Source organism: Cygnus atratus, chromosome Z (genome assembly GCF_013377495.2).
Source record: "Cygnus atratus isolate AKBS03 ecotype Queensland, Australia chromosome Z, CAtr_DNAZoo_HiC_assembly, whole genome shotgun sequence".
NCBI lineage: Eukaryota > Metazoa > Chordata > Aves > Anseriformes > Anatidae > Cygnus > Cygnus atratus.
Genome location: NC_066396.1, coordinates 51610731 through 51629780, shown reverse-complemented (window position 1 = coordinate 51629780; position 19050 = coordinate 51610731). Strand labels below are relative to the sequence as shown.

The 19050-nt window shown below is 40.0% G+C and overlaps 1 protein-coding gene across 1 annotated transcript in view; it reads left to right on the top strand.

Moving 5' to 3' along the window:
• Positions 1–17806, top strand: part of ZNF462 (zinc finger protein 462) — a 93944-nt gene extending 76138 nt beyond the window's left edge. The window contains exons 8-13 of the mRNA XM_035570960.1: positions 647–911; positions 2872–3008; positions 8437–8660; positions 11114–11246; positions 16427–16541; positions 17605–17806. Coding sequence (XP_035426853.1) covers positions 647–911; positions 2872–3008; positions 8437–8660; positions 11114–11246; positions 16427–16541; positions 17605–17806 — 1076 coding nt within the window. The remainder of the gene's footprint in view (positions 1–646; positions 912–2871; positions 3009–8436; positions 8661–11113; positions 11247–16426; positions 16542–17604) is intronic.
• The last annotated feature ends 1244 nt before the right edge of the window (positions 17807–19050 follow it).

Sequence of the window (19050 nt, the reverse complement as noted above, 5' to 3'; positions counted from 1 at the left end):
TGATGACTTGATTCCAAAATCCTCAACTCAGAGTACTTGAATTTACCTTTTGTGAAGACCTATTCAAATGTGACAAAGTAAAATTTCATCTTTTCACTACAGTTAACTTTCTGTGTGGGTTTCTCAAAAAATTCCATGAATGATTAGGGAAGAGTATCCATTTCTTTTTTCTTTACTATTTTTTCCCCCTATTACATAGGCAACTCACATGTATCCTATGCCAGATCTTCGTCTGGTGTGAATTGGCATAAAAAATTTCAGAGAACCTGGTCTGATTGATGCGCCAAATGCATAAGCGCTCAGCAGTATGATTAATATTGTTTACCTTCGTAAATGAAAAATGTCTTAAGACTTCTTTTTAAACTACTTTTAACTTAAACCTGTTGCTACTTTTTTCCTCCCCAAATCAGATTTTAAAAAGCATAATTTATACTGATCAAATTTTATATTGTAGATTGCACATTAGGTCTAGAATTGGTATACCTCTTCTTCTTAATCCCTTCAGAAAGCTGTCAGCGGATTTAATAACTGACGTCTTTCCCCTGGTCAACCCCCTGTAAAAGCTGATAGGTGCTGGAGCAGGTCTTGAACGTTTTTAGGTTTGCTGATCCACACGGAATAACAGCTTCTCTCTGTTTCTCCACAGACTCCTCATACTCAGAGCCTCCTGATGTTCAACAGCAGTTGAACCACTATCAGTCTGCAGCTTTAGCCAGGAACAACAACAACGTCAGCCCAATCCCACTTTCAGGGAGTGCTGCAGGAATGGAAAAAACGGAAGCCATCCTTAACTGTGAATTTTGTGAATTCTCCTCGGGTTACATACAGAGCATTCGGCGTCATTACCGTGACAAGCATGGAGGGAAAAAACTCTTCAAGTGCAAAGATTGTTCCTTTTATACAGGCTTTAAGTAAGTACTGTGGAAAACAGATAAACTGAACTCACAAGGATTTTTTAGCACTTGAAAAGACTTCTGAGATCTTTGAGAGCTGGCTGTAGCTAACAGAAACATGGCCACTGCTGACCAGAGAGAGGAACATAGGAAATGCCATGCCAGATCACAGCAGCATCCATGTAATCCATTTTCCTCTCTCCTACAACAGCCGGTACCATCTGCTGCAGACGAAAGCACAGTGAGTCCTCGCAGTAGCTTTTACTTGCTGAAGGAGATGGTACAGGTAGTGCTTTTTCCTTAACATACGCAAGTAGAAGGTTTTCCTTATCCTCAGGTGTGAAAATGTTCTTTTAAAAAATAAGGTCATTTCCTGGTGCAACTGGCATGAAGCATGAGAAAAAGAAAAAAAAGAAAGTGTTTTAAGGAGATATGAAAAGTTATATCCCTTTGTGAAGAAACCTCTCTCATGTAATTTTATTTCTCCCATTGTTTATCTAGCTGGAGTGTGTTCTCCAGAGTAACTGATAGCACGTAGAGACATTTCAGCAAATCCAATTAGATGTTGCAGAATGTAAAATCTCAGCTGTCTTGTGTGTGTGTTTTAGCTGTTGTTCCCTAAGGAAAAAACGCTTATGCACCTGTGCATCATTTCACTCTGATACGCTGGACCCTCAAGCCTAAGTCCCCTAGCTGCCATTTGAGATCTCAAATGTGTTAAGTACTTAGGAGACTGGTGACAGTAAATAGTATGATTGAGTACAGGAAAGACGTTCTGTTAAAGAAAATGTTGAGCACAAACCTTATCAATCTCCGCAAGAGCAACTTTTATTTACATATCTTCAGGCCCCCCCTGCCTTTATGGTACAATTATGCTTTATACCCTGATTGCTATCTGTCTTAAAGATTACCAGTTATCATTAGATCCGTTAAATCTGCTCACATCTTGCTAGTGCCTTTTACTGAGATGAAATAAAATCATCTTAAATCAAATGGCAATTAAAGATACACATACTTGCATAACGGAGTTGTATTTCTTCATGTGGTATCTCAAACTTTCAAGAACTAAGTCTTCTTTTGGAAGTACACTATGTTTTCTCCCTTTAAAAAAAAGGGTAAAAAAGCCCATACAAATCCCCTCTTAAGCTCACTGTAGAAACTTAAATGCATGAAAGCACTCACTGAAGTTGATAGAAATACAACTGTAGAATTTGATGATCACTGTCTTGTGCCCAATGCCACTTGTATTAGTAAGTTGTTCAAGCTAGCAGTCTTGCAGAACTTCAGTGAGGACTTTTAACTCAAGTTCAATGTGGCAATTTCACTAGTTTTTGCAGGCTTTACCACTACCTTAGGAAAAAAAAATAACTAGGTCCCCCAAGTTTACAGACACCTCTCATTTCAGTAGTTGAGCTTGTGGTTAGGTAGATATATAGTTAATTTTCTCTATATGGAGGAAGAGCTGCATGTCTCTTACAACTTTTAAGTATGCCTGTAACGTAATATCACAATGGTCTTGTCTTACAAAGACAGAGGTGGTTAAGAATGTTATTTGCCTCCAGAAATACATCTGCATTCACCCCTGCAGTGCAGAACAGTTAGATTTTACTCAAGTTGCTAAAAAATATTTTTTTGTTAGAAAAAGTACACAGAATATTTCAGCCTGAAGACAAATAATGAACATAGAAGATGGGAATTCTTTTGCTATCTTAACTATAACAATGTGACTATAGAGCAACCCATGCAGAATATATTGTCAGAATGTGTGCCAGTTACTTGAGGATACAAGCCTACAAATACTTTTGCTCATGTGTTACTCATGTGAGTCGCCCTGCTGCAATGCCATGTGGCACTGCGAAGACAAGGCTGAGTGGTATCTGTACCATTTTACAAGACACTTTCCTTATAGAGCTGTGACACTTCATCGTTCACTGCACACCTCTTTTGACTGCTTCCATCTCTCCCTCCTGTTTCACAGATCTGCTTTTACTATGCACGTGGAAGCTGGGCATTCGGCAGTTCCTGAGGAAGGACCCAAAGACCTTCGCTGTCCTCTTTGCCTATATCACACCAAATACAAACGCAACATGATTGACCACATAGTTCTGCACAGAGGTAATGATATTGCTGTATGTGTCTGTCTGATGAGGGAAATGCTGAACGATGCCTGTGTATTTCAGACTGGCTTCATTAAATTTTCACCTCTCTGTGCTTGAGCACAAGTACGTTGAATAGGCCATCAGGACACCAATAGGAAATCAGGCCTTCAGTATTTTTTGTTCTTTTCTAAATCATACATCTTAATAGTTTCCTGTAAAATTCAAATCTGTTGAAACAGGACAGATTCAACCTCTCTAAAGTAAAGCTTAAAAACAATTTTAATAGTCTTCAAGCACCTATTTACCAAGAGTAGCACTAATTTACAGCTTTGATCTAGGCTAGAGTTGTATACTGCTTTTGTCCTTGTTATTGTAAAGTCCTTGCTATCAAAAATTCTGGGGCACAGTACACCAACTAACTGTAGAGGACCCAGAATATCTCTTGATTACTTGCTTGAAATCTTTCTCTTCATGATGTGTCACTGTTCTTAGGATCAAAACAAGAATGATCATGTTTTATTTTCTTTAAGACTTCATTTCTTTCTGCTCCTCTCCCTTCTTTTTTTAACCCAGCTAAAAATGGGATTAGGGATTTCTATATTGTATTAACTGCAGGCTTACTAGCTCAGAAGAGACAGCTGTTTACGCTCTCTGGGCTGGGATTCCTGCCCGTAGCTATCACATTTGATGCTTGTAGATGGTCTGTTGGCTGCCGAAATCCAAACCCATGTGTTGGGATGGCACTCTGCCTGCTTGCAGGTTGGGCAGAGTTTCACAGTAGGATACTGGTGGTGTGCAAACACAAGTTTTGCATGCCATCTTTTTCCTGGAGGAGATCCTGGTGTGACAAGCGCTATCATAATTCCTTATAACATAGCACTTACCACTGTTGGTTACTTAAAGTCCTTCTTGTACCAAAGGAATGAGGTTGGCAGACTTGATACATATTTCTATCTCCTAGCACGGCTATTCTGAGGAAACATCTGGGAAAAAATGACCTGTCAGTGATTCAAAAAGCACATTACAAAGCTGCTTTATTTGGTTGTAAAAGTTTGGCAGATGCTTTTACTTCCTGTCTTTGAAGGTGTTGCAGTGTCAGATTTTGCCCAGCTTCAGGGCATTTTCCAGAATTATCTCTCTTCAGAAGAGAGGACGGTTTAGTTAACCCCTGTACAGTAGACTGTGTGGTTCCAAGTGATGCCAATGTGTGCTCTTGTTTGTGGCTGTGCCAGAGCACCAGTGAACACTGCCAGACATTTAAAATACAGATAGACAGACTGAGGAAAGGACGTGATGGACTTAGTTAGGAAAGTTTCCATCAAACATAGACTTTACACTGGGAGTGTCTAGCTGCAGTAGTGAAAGAACACTTCATGTAGCTGTGCTGCCTCTACAGAGGTGTTTCTGACCCGTTGCAAGGAGGTGGTTACCTCCTGAGTAAGGGACACTGTGGATCTGTTCTTTTGTTTTGCTGTTGCTTCAAATGCACAAACCAGCCTTGAGCCATTGTGCTGCTGGGAAAAAAAAAAAAAAAAAAAAAGATAGCAAAGGACATGATTGTACACCTGCTCTAGCACTGGAAGAGGTAAAACTGAGTAAAAGAAGTTTTAATAAACAAAACAGAACAAACAAAAAAAAAGGCGCCCCTGCAATTTTGTTTATTGTTTGGCAGCAAAAACAGATGATTTTGACAAGATTTAACATGCACCGAGAGAGAAAATGAGAGATGATGAACACAGTCTGGGATAGCCTTCTTCTTTTATAGTCATTGCATTGATAAAACAAGAGTATAGTTGTGATCTGTGGTCAAAGAAAATCAGTTTTTAGGTAGATGGAGTGGTGCAGTGTGTAAAATCAAGAGTGAAGGATTTGATCAATTTCATGTTCCTCCTGTGTAAAAAGGCACATTTACAGATGCATAACTCTTATATTACTTCCAAATTGTTGCACCTGTAGTCCTTGATGAAACAGCATGTGCTTGAAATGGAGAGTATATTTGCATCTTAATTAGGGTCTGTGGAAGTTGACTTTCACAGGCCTAAAGCATTATAAGCTCTAAGGCTGAATGGCTTGTGAGAAATAATTAGACAAGAAATTTGCATCCCCTTGAGGACATGGGCAAACAGGATGCTTCCAAGAGCCTTCTTGCATGTGTAGCCTATTCTGTTCAATCAATTCCTTATCAGTGTAAAAGCTGTTCACCATCCCTTTTGCAGGCACAGGTGGAGCACAGACTCATTGCCTTTTGGTGGGCCATATTGGGGGACTGACACATCTAGAGGATTTGGTCCTCTGTTATGCGGGCAGGTGAAGAGATAGAGCGTGGTTCTTGCGTTCTTTCTTGCTTTTCTGACAGGCAAGCATGGGAACCTTCTACAGAGGAGACAGAAATCTTGCTCCATGGCCAGCAGAACTATTGGCCTTTAACGTAGTCTGGACGGTGTGATTAGGTTTCATTATCCCTTCCAGCAGCATTTTGGAACACGTTGATATTTTTCCAGGGCTGAATGCAACTTACCAAGATCAGTGTTAGGTCTACTTTAATGTCCTTGGGAAATTATATTTTCTTCTTTTAGTGATCATTTTGCTCTCTTGCTAGTAGAAATGATGATTTTGTTCTTCCATTTAATAGAAACTGCACCCATTTATCTCAAATAGTAAGTTCAAGATAAAATATTCAAATTTCCAACTTAATCTACCCCCTAAAAGGCTTCATTGCTGCCTGTGCCGATTCCTTACACATGGTTGTTTCTGCTGTTATCTCTTGTACACACAGCTTCATTCATACATGCAGAACCCTTGTGGTCTGCTTGCTTTTGGCTACTGAAACACAAAATGGTATGTGTTCTGTGACTGTAGCTTGTATTTACATTCATTACAGGCAAAAAATGCGTATGTGCAAACACCCAACAGTACCAAATAATTTTTCTGTAGGCTCAACAGATAGTAGGACTATTTTGTTTGCACTTGGTTTACATTTAAGGGAAGGAAATGAGTTGTGTGTGCTATAGTCTGTTGGTGAGTAAAGAATTTTCCTTGTTAACAAAGGACTGATAGAGTCATGGTCTTTTTTATGACTCTGGACAAAAAATATATATCTGCTTTAAGTAGCAAATAACTGGCACGTCAATGGCCTTTCAGTGTGTTCTCTGATCTGCACTGGAATTAAGCTGAATGTTTGCGTCTAATTTATGATTGAATTTCCTGAACTGAGATGATGCTGTTTAGGTGTTTGTTTTGTTCTTGTTTTTTCTTAGACCTCTTGATACTATTCCACAATTCATGACATCTTTTCCATGAAGCATATATAGAAGTCTTTGTTTCATAGAATCATTAAGATTGGAAGAGACCTTCAACATCATCTGGTCCAACTATCACCCTTCTACCAATGTCACCCACTAAACTATGTCCCTAAGAGCCAGGTCCAACCTTTCCTTGGACACCCCCAGGGATGGTGATGCCACCACCAAATTAGATTAGTTTAGACACTGCTTAAGTCTGAAGAAATCTACACTTGAGAAAAGAAGCTAAATCTTTCAATTTTGTCAGAGGCTTTATGGTTTGCTGTAATTTTGCCAGTTGCTCACATATGATAAATGTGTTCTAAATGAGTAATTAAATACAGAAAGCTTTATAGGGGCAAGCCAGATATAAGAACATCACCTTACAAAATGTGAGGTTCTGGGTCCAAATCACCCTGCAAGTTCCAAAGTAATTTCTTGGAGGTATCACACTATGAGCTTATCAAGTAAAAGTTTTAAATCATCCCCTAAAAGTAAAATCCTTCACTCTAGAACTTATGTTTATCTTGCTTTTCTCATGTTACTGTGTTGCTTTTCATTTGAGGAATGTATGTGTAATTGTGAGAAAATAGGGTTTCCTTATGTGAGCTAGGAAATGCTGAGTTACTCCAGAGTAGTAGATAAAACATTTTATACTATCCCAAGTTTTAGTGTTTTGTTTTATGTTTTAAATCTGTGCCATGAGCTATAAGAAAAGGGAATTTTCAGATATTTTAGTTGGTGTTTCTCTTTTTGGATGCTTAACTTAGCCTTTTCACTTTTGAAACCAGCTGCTTCACTTATTCAGCAAGTCCAAAAGCACACAGTAGCAACAAGCTTCTAAAAAAATCTTTGACCACAGAACCACAGCTTTAAATTCTGTTGTCTCTTAGACTATATTTTCCCTTCCCTGCTTTCCACACCAAATGGCCACAACTTAGCGGCTCTATAGCTAGAGAAGCTGTTATTGGTGTAGAAAAGAATCACAAGTCCTCCAGGTTTTTTAGAGATTTTGCTTTTTTGAAGTGGCCAAAGTGGTAGTTATGAGGTAGGAAAACTTCTGTATTCTGGGAGAAGCTGAGGAGGATGGAATATTTTCATGGGCTGTGGAAAAGGTCTTGTGAGCAGTGGTGGCACATGGATTGGCTGAAGATAAGAGAATAGTGGAGCTTTTACCACCTTCCAGAAGCCATAAGTGACTTTGTATTTCTTTGGTTGTCTTGTGTTGTGATATTACCCTCCTTGCTGAAGAAAAGGGCCCATTTGCTCAGACTTGTATGTGGATTACCACATCTCATTCCTGTACCCTTCTTGTCAACCACCTGAGATTCAGGCCTGTTTTTTTTTTTTCTCATTTGTTTTAATATGTTAAGGATGACCTGCATGGGGAGGATCAAACTCCTCCTTTAATCTGCAGTCCATAAGGGATAACAGTACTAAATTTCAGTGTTCTAATTAAGAAAGGCCAGTTAAATAACAAAAGCCCATAATAAGGACCTTCTGGTGACCCTCAGCTGAAGGGTCAAGTTTGGGATTTCCCTTATGCACACAGTTTGGGGAACACAGTGGATGAGTGTTACATCAGATTCTGGTTCTGTCAAAAGACTGAAATTAATTGCTGCTCTGTTAAACATCTGTATTTTGTTTGAGAAGCGGAGAGTTTAAAAACTCAGCAAGAGCATTTGCTGTACATGCTTGTATCCCTGATCTGAACTGTGGGAGGTGTGACATGATGTGTGTGTAGATTTTGAATCTGAGCTTTCTAGCAGTTATGGATGTGTTGGGAGTTTCTGGTGCTGGCTGAACTGCACAGTCTCTTCCAGAAAAAGGTGCTGCCTTACTTGCCCTCACAGTCACGAGTGAGTAGCTTTGAATATCATTTGCTCCAAAACCTCCATTCCCATCCTCTTTACCCAATGAGTAGTTACATTTGTGGGGACATCTGCATCTGTAGTCTTAGGGGATTAGCCCTGTTGTTGCAGAGAATTTTTTTTTTGTATGTGTGTGTGCGTTACTCCAGTTTGGGTCCCACTCCTATGTAGGTGGATTTGCATACCCTTATACAAGATTCTGTTCTTTGTGTGGGTGGTAGTTTCCAAGCTGTTGACACGTGGCCTGGTATTTCATAAAATTTGTTAAGTGAACGTTGTCCTGTTCCTACAGAAGAGCGGGTCGTTCCCATTGAAGTCTGTCGTTCCAAACTGTCAAAGTACTTGCAGGGAGTTGTTTTCCGCTGTGATAAGTGTACCTTTACCTGCTCCAGTGATGAGAGCTTGCAGCAGCACATAGAGAAGCACAATGAACTGAAACCTTACAAATGCCAACTCTGCTACTATGAGACCAAACACACAGAAGAGCTGGACGCTCACCTTCGAGATGAGCACAAGGTAATTACAAAATAGTTTTAATTAGTAACTATCTACTCCTTGCAAAGGATGCATTTAGTTTACTTGCATGTTAACTCTGATTAAGCCAACCTGCCTTCTCTTCCTCCCACCCCATGACAATCTGAAAACTAATCCCATGTTGGATTTTACTTCCTGTTTTTTTTTCTTGTTTTCTTTAGAAAGTCAAAACTGAGAGTTTCTAAAACTGTTAGATTGATCAGAACTGGCAAACTATTTTCTGCAAAGTGTGATCATCTGGAAAAGGCACTTATGAATGGTATTTTTTTTAAAGGGAAATAAAGAAAAAAGAAAAAAAACATTACAAAACAATATTAAGGCTATATGATTCAGCTTTTCTAAAAGGCAGGAGATTCCAAACATAAGATTGCTCTGGCAACTTCAGCAGCATGTAGTGCCATGCATATTTTAATAACAAAGTGGGCAATACCTTCCGTTTACATTTAACACCGGAAAGATAAACTGCAAGTGTAATTAGGTCCTAGCTTAAGACTGGGTTGAAGTTTTTGTGGAATCCATGAGTACAGACCTAATCCAATCTTTAAGAAGCCGCTACAAGATTTCCCATAGACTCCTGTTAACTTTGAATTTCTGTAGCTGTGAACTGTGTATCTGGGAGATACTGAAGTTCTAGGACTTAGTTGTGTTTTGGAGTATTTATCAGAGTATTTTCTTGTTACATTTCCAGGGCAGGCAGCTATTTGTTTCCATCTATTGGAGCTGAGCTGCCCAAGTCCTCATTAAAACTCACTCTCACTTCATTAACTGAACAACACTTCCCTTACCTCCAAACATGTTTATGTTGACAGTATTAGCAGATCAGAAGTCCCAGTAAAACTCTTTGCACTTAAAAAACAAACAAACAAACAAACAAATAAATAAATGTTTGGCTGTCTTGTAAAAACAGACTCTGTAAACTTAATGTTGGCCAGCTGTGCTTATTTTTATTTGTCTTCTTCTTTATAACTCTTCAAGAGTCTTCTGCAATTCATGTGGTGCATGAGATGCTCCTCATTTTCCAATCACCACAGCAAAAGCCCTGGCATATCTAGGAGACATTAATCCTCATTCTTTTCACAGTGGATCAGAATGGGAAGATTATTCCTCACCTAGCTTTTCCTTCCAGTTTGTAACTGCAATAATGATCCCAATAGTTTACAGTATCTTTTCTATGTCTGTCTTCAATAATTTATATCTTACTAATTTGTGTCCAAGTTCTGGGCTCAGATACCCAAGTGATATATTGCACCTTAAAGAGTTCCTGTGTATGAACTGGGTTGAATTAAATGCCTTGCATGTGGTCCTGTCTGTTTAAGTCTCAGTGGGTAATGTGTCAAGTCAGAGAACCTCGTCCCAGCTGTCTGTAGGTAGTAGTTCTAGGAACCTGATTGCTTGTACACCACTGCGTTTAGGATAGATTGCTATTTGGAGATATACTAGAGTTTAATTCATATGACCCTTAGGTTCATTCAGATTCCCTTTTCTGCAGAGGCATAAAAGATAGCCAGTGGGGGTTGGTATTTCATTCAGCATCTTGCAGGAGGTGTTGTACTGCACTCATTCCTCTGTTTCCGTCCTCTCTGCCTCTGTAGCTCAGTGCCTGTGCTGCTGGAGGGCTGTCTTTTTGTGTGAAAGCTGAATCCAAAATCCTTACCAGCAGTGATCAATGAGCTCAGAGGGCTCTCGTCATCAAACAAGTATTAGCCATAGTTTCCTGGTCATGCTTCCACTGTCTGCCTCTACTGTAAATCTGTACTGTTCCTCTGCTGTTTCTAGTGAATGTGGTAGAGTTCCTGACTTCTGTGCCCTAAGCTGCTGCTTACATACTGCTGCCTTGAGCTATTAAGTGCTGGTGCACTTTACCCTAGGGTTAGCTGAGTTTAACTGCTGGGTGAAGTGTTCACATTATAGTCTATATATCAGTTTGCAAAGCACTTTGAAGCTGTTCGTGAGAATTAATCTGTTATTAATGAGTGAAAGTGTACATGGTGTGCAGCAGCCATGTGCTTAGTAAAGGACTCATCCTTTCATGCGTGACGCTGAATGAACCAGCCACAAACAATTTTCTTTCAATATGAGTGTGCAATGGCAATGTTTGATCATCATAGTAGAATGATCCTGTAAAAGTAGGATACAACTTAGTACTTTATATTTCTTGGACTTCTTTAGTTTTAATACCTCAAAGACAGGAAGAAATGAGGATAATTTACTGAATGGCATTAATTTTTGAAAACCACAAAATGAGAAACACAGATAAAACAGTGAAAAATGAGTTGTCGTTACTGAAAATAAATGAGTGTTAATTTGACCAGGTCTGCATGTCACCTGTGGCTGAGTGGGCTTTGGGGTGTACTGGATTTCATTTTGCATATGTGGTGTTTTTTCTGAGTAGCTGATGGTCATGCTGATTGCTGACAAAAATGTTTTTGTCAAAGGTGAGTCGTAATTTTGAGCTGGTTGGACGGGTTAACTTGGACCAGTTGGAACAAATGAAGGGAAAAACAGAGAGCTCCAGCAGTGATGAGGAAGAAAAAGAAGACGAGTTAAGCCCCAAAACTGAAGAGAGAGGTCAGTACAGTGCTTTTTTCTTTTTCTTTTAAGACACAGCAACGTGCCCAACCAGTCCCAACAAGGAAGGTCAGCTGTTGACTCTACAGCACATTCCAGCAGAGTCATGTAGGCATGCCAGGAAGAACAGAATGGAGCTTTTGTGAAGACACCATTCCTGGGGGTATCTCATGTTTCTAATCCTTATTGCAAGTTTTCAGTCTGTTAAGAAAATACGTACTATGAGAAAATGCAGATAGGATCTTTGACTTTATCTGCCCATGCAGATAACATCTATAAGGTCTTGGAAAACTAAAGCAGGGAGTACGTTAGAGGTCTCTCAGATTTTCTGTGTTGGTAATCAGTTTTTAGCTTCTCAGCTGGCAGTGTTCAAGCAAGGGATGAAGGAGTCATGGCCAAACTTTTTTATGGGCTGTTCCTAACTCTGTGCCCAGCATTCCTTCCTTCTTAGAGAGCTAGTCCTGTTGTAGTTGTTGCGGTTGGCAGCTCTAGAGCCAGGGTAGGTCCATGTCCAATGTATACCATTGTGTATTTATGTGCATAAGTGCATTTCTGTGAGTAATCCCACTTTAGCAAGGCTAGGGCATGTACTCGCTAATGCATTTGGTTTGGTCAAAGTTATATCAATAGGGAAAAAGTAATACCCTTATAAATCAAACCGGATGTTGTCCTTGCCCTCTCCCAGTATGAAAACCAACTTATTGCAAGTATCTGGTCTAAATTGTGTGTTGTTTAGTTTGCTGTGGTGTTCAGTTCATTAGTCAAATACAGTATGTTCATGACTCTTTAATAAGCCCTGCGATGCCTCGATGTTGGGATCCTGGGGGTCATTCACCCTCCAGGTGCCAATGACTGCAGTTAGCTAAGTTTATATGTACTTAAGTAAAGATATGCCATGATGTTTACCTTTTTCCTCCTGAATTTTCAACTTTCAGTGAAAGGTTGATTTCCAACACATACAGGAGTTGTTCACAAAAGAAAAAGTGTCTCCCCAAATCATTTTAGACCTTGAAAAATTAAGATTTCTGGATTCACAAGTTGTTTTCAGAACAAGAGAGGTGTAGTTCATTTCTCTCACCTTCTTAATAGCCAGGCCCCAGTGTCTTGGCTTTTGTTTAGTGTTCCTGCAGCATAAATTCAGTCTGTGCTTATCAGTAGCACTTCAAGTGTAGTTAATGATAGTTTTTATTTAAATGAGAAAGGAAGTTAGTGGGATAGGAAACCATTTACATTTTAATGAAAAGTATCCTTCACAAGATCTTAGGTAGCAGCAGCAGAAAAATCAGAGGACCTGCTAAAGGGATATTAGCTCCATATGCATTTCAAAGTTCAGGGTTATTAAGTGTGAAAGCCTGCTCAGGTGTCAGTTCAGGCAGAGCTTCAACCCTCAGAGGTTCATGACTGGAACACTTTGCCTACAGGACCACCCCCCTCCTGGTTGCAGATACAGCATAGTGATTAATGTTTTGGATAGACCCACAGCTAGTAAAGGATGAAGAGTCACGCTGACCTTGTGAGGATTACCTTAGCATTACACAGAAGCAGTGCTACTGAAGTGACCATGGAAACTGTGATATCCAGTACAAGGGGAAGAAGATGCTGTCTGCCAGGCCTTACAAATCCCTGTAAATGTGCTGTAGGGAGGGGGACAGCTGAAGGTGAAGTTCATTGGTTAAATTGGCTTTAGGATATTTCTTTTTGTTACATTTACAGTGCAAGTGTAAAAACATCGCCTTCTCTGTTGGAGATTTAAACTTACAGGGAAAATAGATAAGTGTTATCTGTGTGTTTCATGTGATCTATAGTTAAGCAAGGGATAGTGTGTAAACAATTCTAAGTTTTATTCTGTACTTTTTCCACCTGTGTATTTCTCATCAGCGGCTGGCTAAAAAGGGATTTGTGCATGATTGTTTAGATGACCAATTTAAAAAAAGCATGCATGTTTTCTGGCTTGTTTTGCAGGTATTCTTTCCTGACTGGATGATAAGGGTGATGTTTCACCATTATTAATTTTTCTCCTTTTAATCTGTTACAACTTGTAATGTTTTATACTATAATAGATTGAACAGGATTGAATAGGAAAACATTTATGCCTACTGCAGAAGTTGTATTTACTGTATTTTTCTTGCCAAGTTGTAGTTTACCACTTTAAGGTGCAAGATCCGAAGTACATTTTAGAAATATGTCCCAGTGAGACAGGAGCTGAAAGTGTGATTGGATGCAGAGTTGCATGTTGACATCGTCTCCCAATGGATTTTTAGAAGATACTTCTAACGTAGAAATGGTTTGCTGTGTTAGCAGAGGACCAGACCCATGCTTTTAAATATTGACTGCCACAGTGGCTAATGGTGTCACAGCTTTTAAACCACATCAAACTCTGCAGTCTCATATTCCTCTTGGGGGTGCTTTTGATGATTCTAGCCTTTGTGGTGTTAGCAGGAAGTGGGATTTGCTGAGAGTGCCTCTTTGTGCTCTTGAGAATCTGGAAGCAAATGCTGCCTGAACCCTCTGAAGTCTGTGACTTTGGCAGAACCAGGGTTTCTTTCCATGAGTCAAACGAGCGGCCTAGATTCACCGCTTTGACTTGAGGCTGGAATGCACAGTACTGAAGGTGCAGAGAGGAGTGTGTTGCTTCTCCAAATGGACTACTGGGGCAGTGGACCAAAGAAGAACGAGTGCCCATGCGAGCAGACAGAGATGGGTATGTCCCCTCAGCAGAGCTGAACAGCTGTTTTTGATGGGAAAGGAAAACAATGTTTTGTTTCTGGTGAAGGACAGCAGAAAACATAATGACCTGGAAGGAAGAAGATGGCAGGGGCTGGAGAGGAAAAAGAGGGTGTTTGTGATACACCACAAAAAGAAACACTGCCCCTGCTAGAGATTGTGTCCCAGATGACCTCTGTCTCACCAGAATCTACTTCCATGGTAGAGGGGGGAAACAGGGAAGGATCCAGAAGTCCTTGTACATAATATTATGCAAAAACAAAAAACAAACAAAACCACAAACAAACAAGCAGACAAACAAACAAACAAAAAAACAACAACAAAAAAAACACCACCAAAACTGAAGACAAGTCAGGTGTCTGTGCAGTTTGTTACCTCTCATCCGTCTCATTCTCAGGCCCCAGAGAAGAGCAGCTTCTGATACTCCTTCAGGGAAGCAGTCCAAATTCACAGCCCTAGAAGCAAAAATGATCAGGAAGTAGGGTGAACAATAGAGTGTATTCTGAAGAGCTGGTGGATTTACTAGAGTAGCATTTGCTAATCTTAGTGGGAATCGCAAATATAAATCCTCCCTATTTGTTTCAGCAAAATATCCTCTGTAGTACATATCTCTTCTTTGTAGAGAACCAGAACGAAGTTCCTATTGTGTACTATATGTCAGGCATATTTCTTGTACAGAAGAGCAACTTCTGCTTCCAGAACATCTGCCCTCTACATATATTTGTCCCTGTACCATGTCTGTGTGTTGCAGTGTACTTATAAATTTGTACCACACACATGGATTAAGATCCAGATGGATTTCCCCATCCCTGGAAGTGCTCACAGCCAAATCGGATGGGGCTTTGGGCAACCTGGTCTGGTGGGAGGTGTCCCTGCCCATGGCAGGGGGACTGGAACCTTTCTGTGATTCTGTGTAAACTGAACTAATGGTATTGACTTAATTTCTGGTGTTCCTATTGACACAGCACCTTGCTTTGTGATGTTTATCCACATAATAAATCACCAACAGTAAAAACTAGGAAATGGGGGTGTTTCTTTGAGGGGGAAGAAGCAACAAATGATGTTAAGAATAATTTCGTATAGAACTTTACTAAAGTGGGATATGTGTCACAAAAATACCTTTACAGAACTTTAGATGTGGATAGTAGTGCTTGTGTGGACAGTTTTAGGATCATAGGCTGATCTTGAACAGAGTAAATCTGTGAGTGAAGAAATCAAGCGAGCAGAGATCAGAACTAGAAAGAAGCAAAATCCCTTTTATTATGTAGTTTGGGAGGAGTCAGAAAGACATTCTGTTGATTTCTTGCTTAAGATAATCCCTGCTAAGGAATTAATGCTCTGAGCAGATGGTGCTGTCTCATATCCAGCAAAAGAATCAAGTGAGATAGTCCATGCAATTATTTTTAATGGCTTGTGTGGTGATCTTCTTAATTTGTGAGAAAATGTTTCATCTTTTGTTAAAGCTAGCTGTGTTCACGTGGGTTTTGGCTTTCAGAAATACTGCTCCCTCAGCTGCCAGTGAGTTCACTCGTATTACTAGGTGCTTGACACTTCTGCAAATGAGGCCCCAAGCCCTTCGTATAAAAAGATTAGGATGGGATGAAACACCTATGCAGTTATGATGCAAGACTTTTGCAGATACTCTAGCTTGTAAGACTTCATAATGAACAGTCTATTTCTTCTGAGGATCACATGTTAATCAGCGAATCATAGAATGGTTTGGGTTGGTGCTCCAGACCCTTCATAACCTCCCTTAGTTTGGAGAGATGCTCCAGACCCTTCATCATCTCTGTGGCCTCCTCTCAACTCACTCTAACAGGTCCATGTTAAGAGGTCTTGCGCTGGGGTCCCCAGAGCAGAACGCAGTGCTCCAGGTGGGGTCTCACGAGAGCAGAGCAGAGGGGGACAATCACCTCCCCAGCCCTGCTGGCCACGCTGCTTTTGGTGCAGCCAGGATACGGTTGGCTTTCTGGGCTGCAAGCGCACAGTGCTGGCTCATGTTGAGCTTCTTGTCAACCAACACCCCCAGGTCCTTCTCCTCAGGGGTGCTCTCAGAGTTTGTGTACAACCAATTCAAAAAATTCAAATGTAGATGGGCTTTTTTTCATTTTTCTTTCAAGCCATTTTTACCATAAACTCATCTCAGTGTTCGTTTTGAATTCAAACTCCACAGTCTCTTCATTTATTGAAATACAAGGACAGGGTGTAGTAAGTAACTCTGTTACATTTCTTTGCAGATATGTTCTAAGATTTAGGATGGGATATGTTGCTTGGCAGTGTCATTTTGCTTTGGGGAAATTGCATTTTCACAAACACAATAATTGATGGGTATGTCCTTTTGCTTCTTAGAGATACTTCTTTTCTCTTGGAGCAGCAGAAGGGGTCAGAGTAGGATCGCAGTGGTCCCTTCTTGCCCTGGGACATAAAAATTCACAGGCTTTGCTGACCTTTTCCAGATCCCATGATGTTTTCTGACACTGGTCCTCCAGAGAAACGCTTCCCGTGCGAATTCTGTGGCCGATCATTTACAGAAGGCTCTGAGTGGGAGCGACATGTGCTGAGACATGGCATGTAAGTTGGTTTACCCTCCTTCACCAAAGAGCCAGAGGTAACAGTAGTAGTGTATTCCCCCACAGTATTCTCACCTTCCAGCAAGTCCCATGATGAAGGCAAACATGTTTACATGAAGGAAGAATTCTATCTTAAGTGTTGCTACAATTATTGGATGTCTCTGTATGAGAATTTCCAGTTCAGCCTTTTTTAACTGCACAGCCCAGAGTGGCTGTAGACTGTAGGGCTATCCCTAAGTGAATACCACATAGTTGCCCCAGGATAACTTCAGCAGTGTGCTGTTGACTTTGCCTGCCAGTAGAGCAACTTAAAAACGGCAAAAAAAATGAGGAATGTTCTAGGAAGCACCATTTTTTTTTCTCCTGCCTTTCTTATTATGTTTATTTTGCATGCTTGCAGCTAAACATGTAGAGCAGTGCAAAGAATTATGTGCAGAGAAATTACGGTAAGGCCTTAAAGGGAAGTTAAATTTGTAAAGAACTCCTCTTAAAATGAGCATAGTGAAGTTCATAGCAAAGATCTTTGTCAACAGTTTACACACCGTGGGATGATACACGTCACAGATAAGATAGCTGTCTCTGGAACACTTAATTTTCCTTCTCTTGATGAAGATCAGTTCTGTAGTAGAGATGTCTTTGCTGACAAGAGTTTCTTCAAAGAACAGAACTTGTTCAAGGTTGCTGTCCTGGGGAAGACATTTAAATACAATGTTGTAACTTAACTGTGGCAGGATGAAAAATACTTTAATCTTAATACTCTTAATCTTGTCTACCTAGATAAGAGTATTTGCAATGTTGAAAGCTAGAAAAAGTTTTACTGGATCATTAACTCTTTGGGAAAAGTACTCTTTTCCTGTGCCTTTCTTTGAGCTGTAATGTCATGGGTCCCACTGGCAGCTTCATTCCACTACCTCTCCTCTTAAGCATGAGGTGGCAAAGGTGTGGCTGCTTGTGTCAACTTTTTTAGGAAGAGGTCTGTTTTTCCCCCTTCTGTGATACGCATGGATTGGCTTTGCTGTTCTCTGTCTTGACTGCGTTTCTGTATTCTGCTGCTTGGCTTTCAGGGCACTGAATGAAAGTAAGCATGGGACCAGCGAGGACAGCCAGCCGAAGGAGGATGTGGAGGAGACTGTTAGCACACTGCCAGAAGAAAAAGAAAGCATTGAGAAAATGGTGCTGGACTATTCCCACAGCAGTGAAACAGTAGTCAGTGTGGTAGCTGCTGACAAACCTCTCCAAGAAAACCCGGAGGCCAAAAACGAATAAGCATTTGGTGTGATTTTAACCAACGTACTTGAACAGTGATGAGTGGGATGGGGTGGGCGGGCGGGGCGGGCAGAAGGAAGAAATAAAGCTGCTTTTAGGACTGAATGATCTATTTTCAAAGCACTGGTACCTGTGTGAGTGTGTGTGTATTAAAGTTATTTAAGTGGTGGAATAAGTGGCTCCATTACATCACTGCATCTTTTCTTCTGGATCTTGACAATGGGAAGTTACATTCATCTTGGACTAATGAAGAAACTCCCCATATTCCTACATTACACAACGTGTTTTGCAGTGGAGACTTGGATTGTTTGTGAATGGAGGCATCGTGAGCCTGGAAGAAGTAAGGGGATAACTTTTCAACGCACAAATTTTGGTGCGTTTTTCTAGTTTTAATACATAATGCTTTTCCAGACTGAATGCAACTGCTTTAGAAATGAAAAGAAAAAAAAAAAAAGAAAACAGAAACAAAACAGAAACTGCTTTGCTTAAAACAGTCACCTGTTTCCTAGTACCTCAAAATTAACCAAGGGAGATCTCTGCATTTGTCAGTACTACCTGTTGTCATTGTGGTTAAATGTAGAGAGACTGCTGGGCAAGGTGGTGAATGGAGGAAGAAAAAAGTTTTAAAGAAAGAAACAAATTGTGCTTAAAATCCCAGTGTGGGTTTTATTTCTTAAAATACTGTGATTTTTTTAATTATTTTAGTAAAAAAAAAACAAAAAAAAAGAGAGAGACTTTAATTCCTAGATAACTGTTTGTGAATTGTCATCCTTTATTCCAGGTAAGCTGTTTGTTAGTATTCAGTTCTAATTTTAGGATTTGATAGATTTCATGTGACTGATTGTGCGGTTTTGTTTGCCACATTTATTTTCTATCAGCCTGAGGTGTTACAAATACAGCACAATTAAGTTTGTCATGTAAAACGAATTATTTCTTTTCGAGGGGGGACAGGGAAAGGAGACTAGATCTTGTGAATAGAACTTTTTGTTGCTGTTGTTGTTGCTGTTAATTTTAAACATACGTAAATAACAAAGATGTTTTAACTTTTTTTTTTTTTTTTTTTTTTTTAAGACTAAAGAACCAAACTTACAGCACAGCTATGCAGCTTGCGGGCCAAACACATAGGTCCTCATAACCGTTCTGTTGCTTGTCATATTAACATCTATCAGTCTCACACCAGTAACTTTTTGTTAAGATTGGCTGCCTTGTTTTTTTCTGTCCGTGGTGTGCGTGCTTTCTTTTTT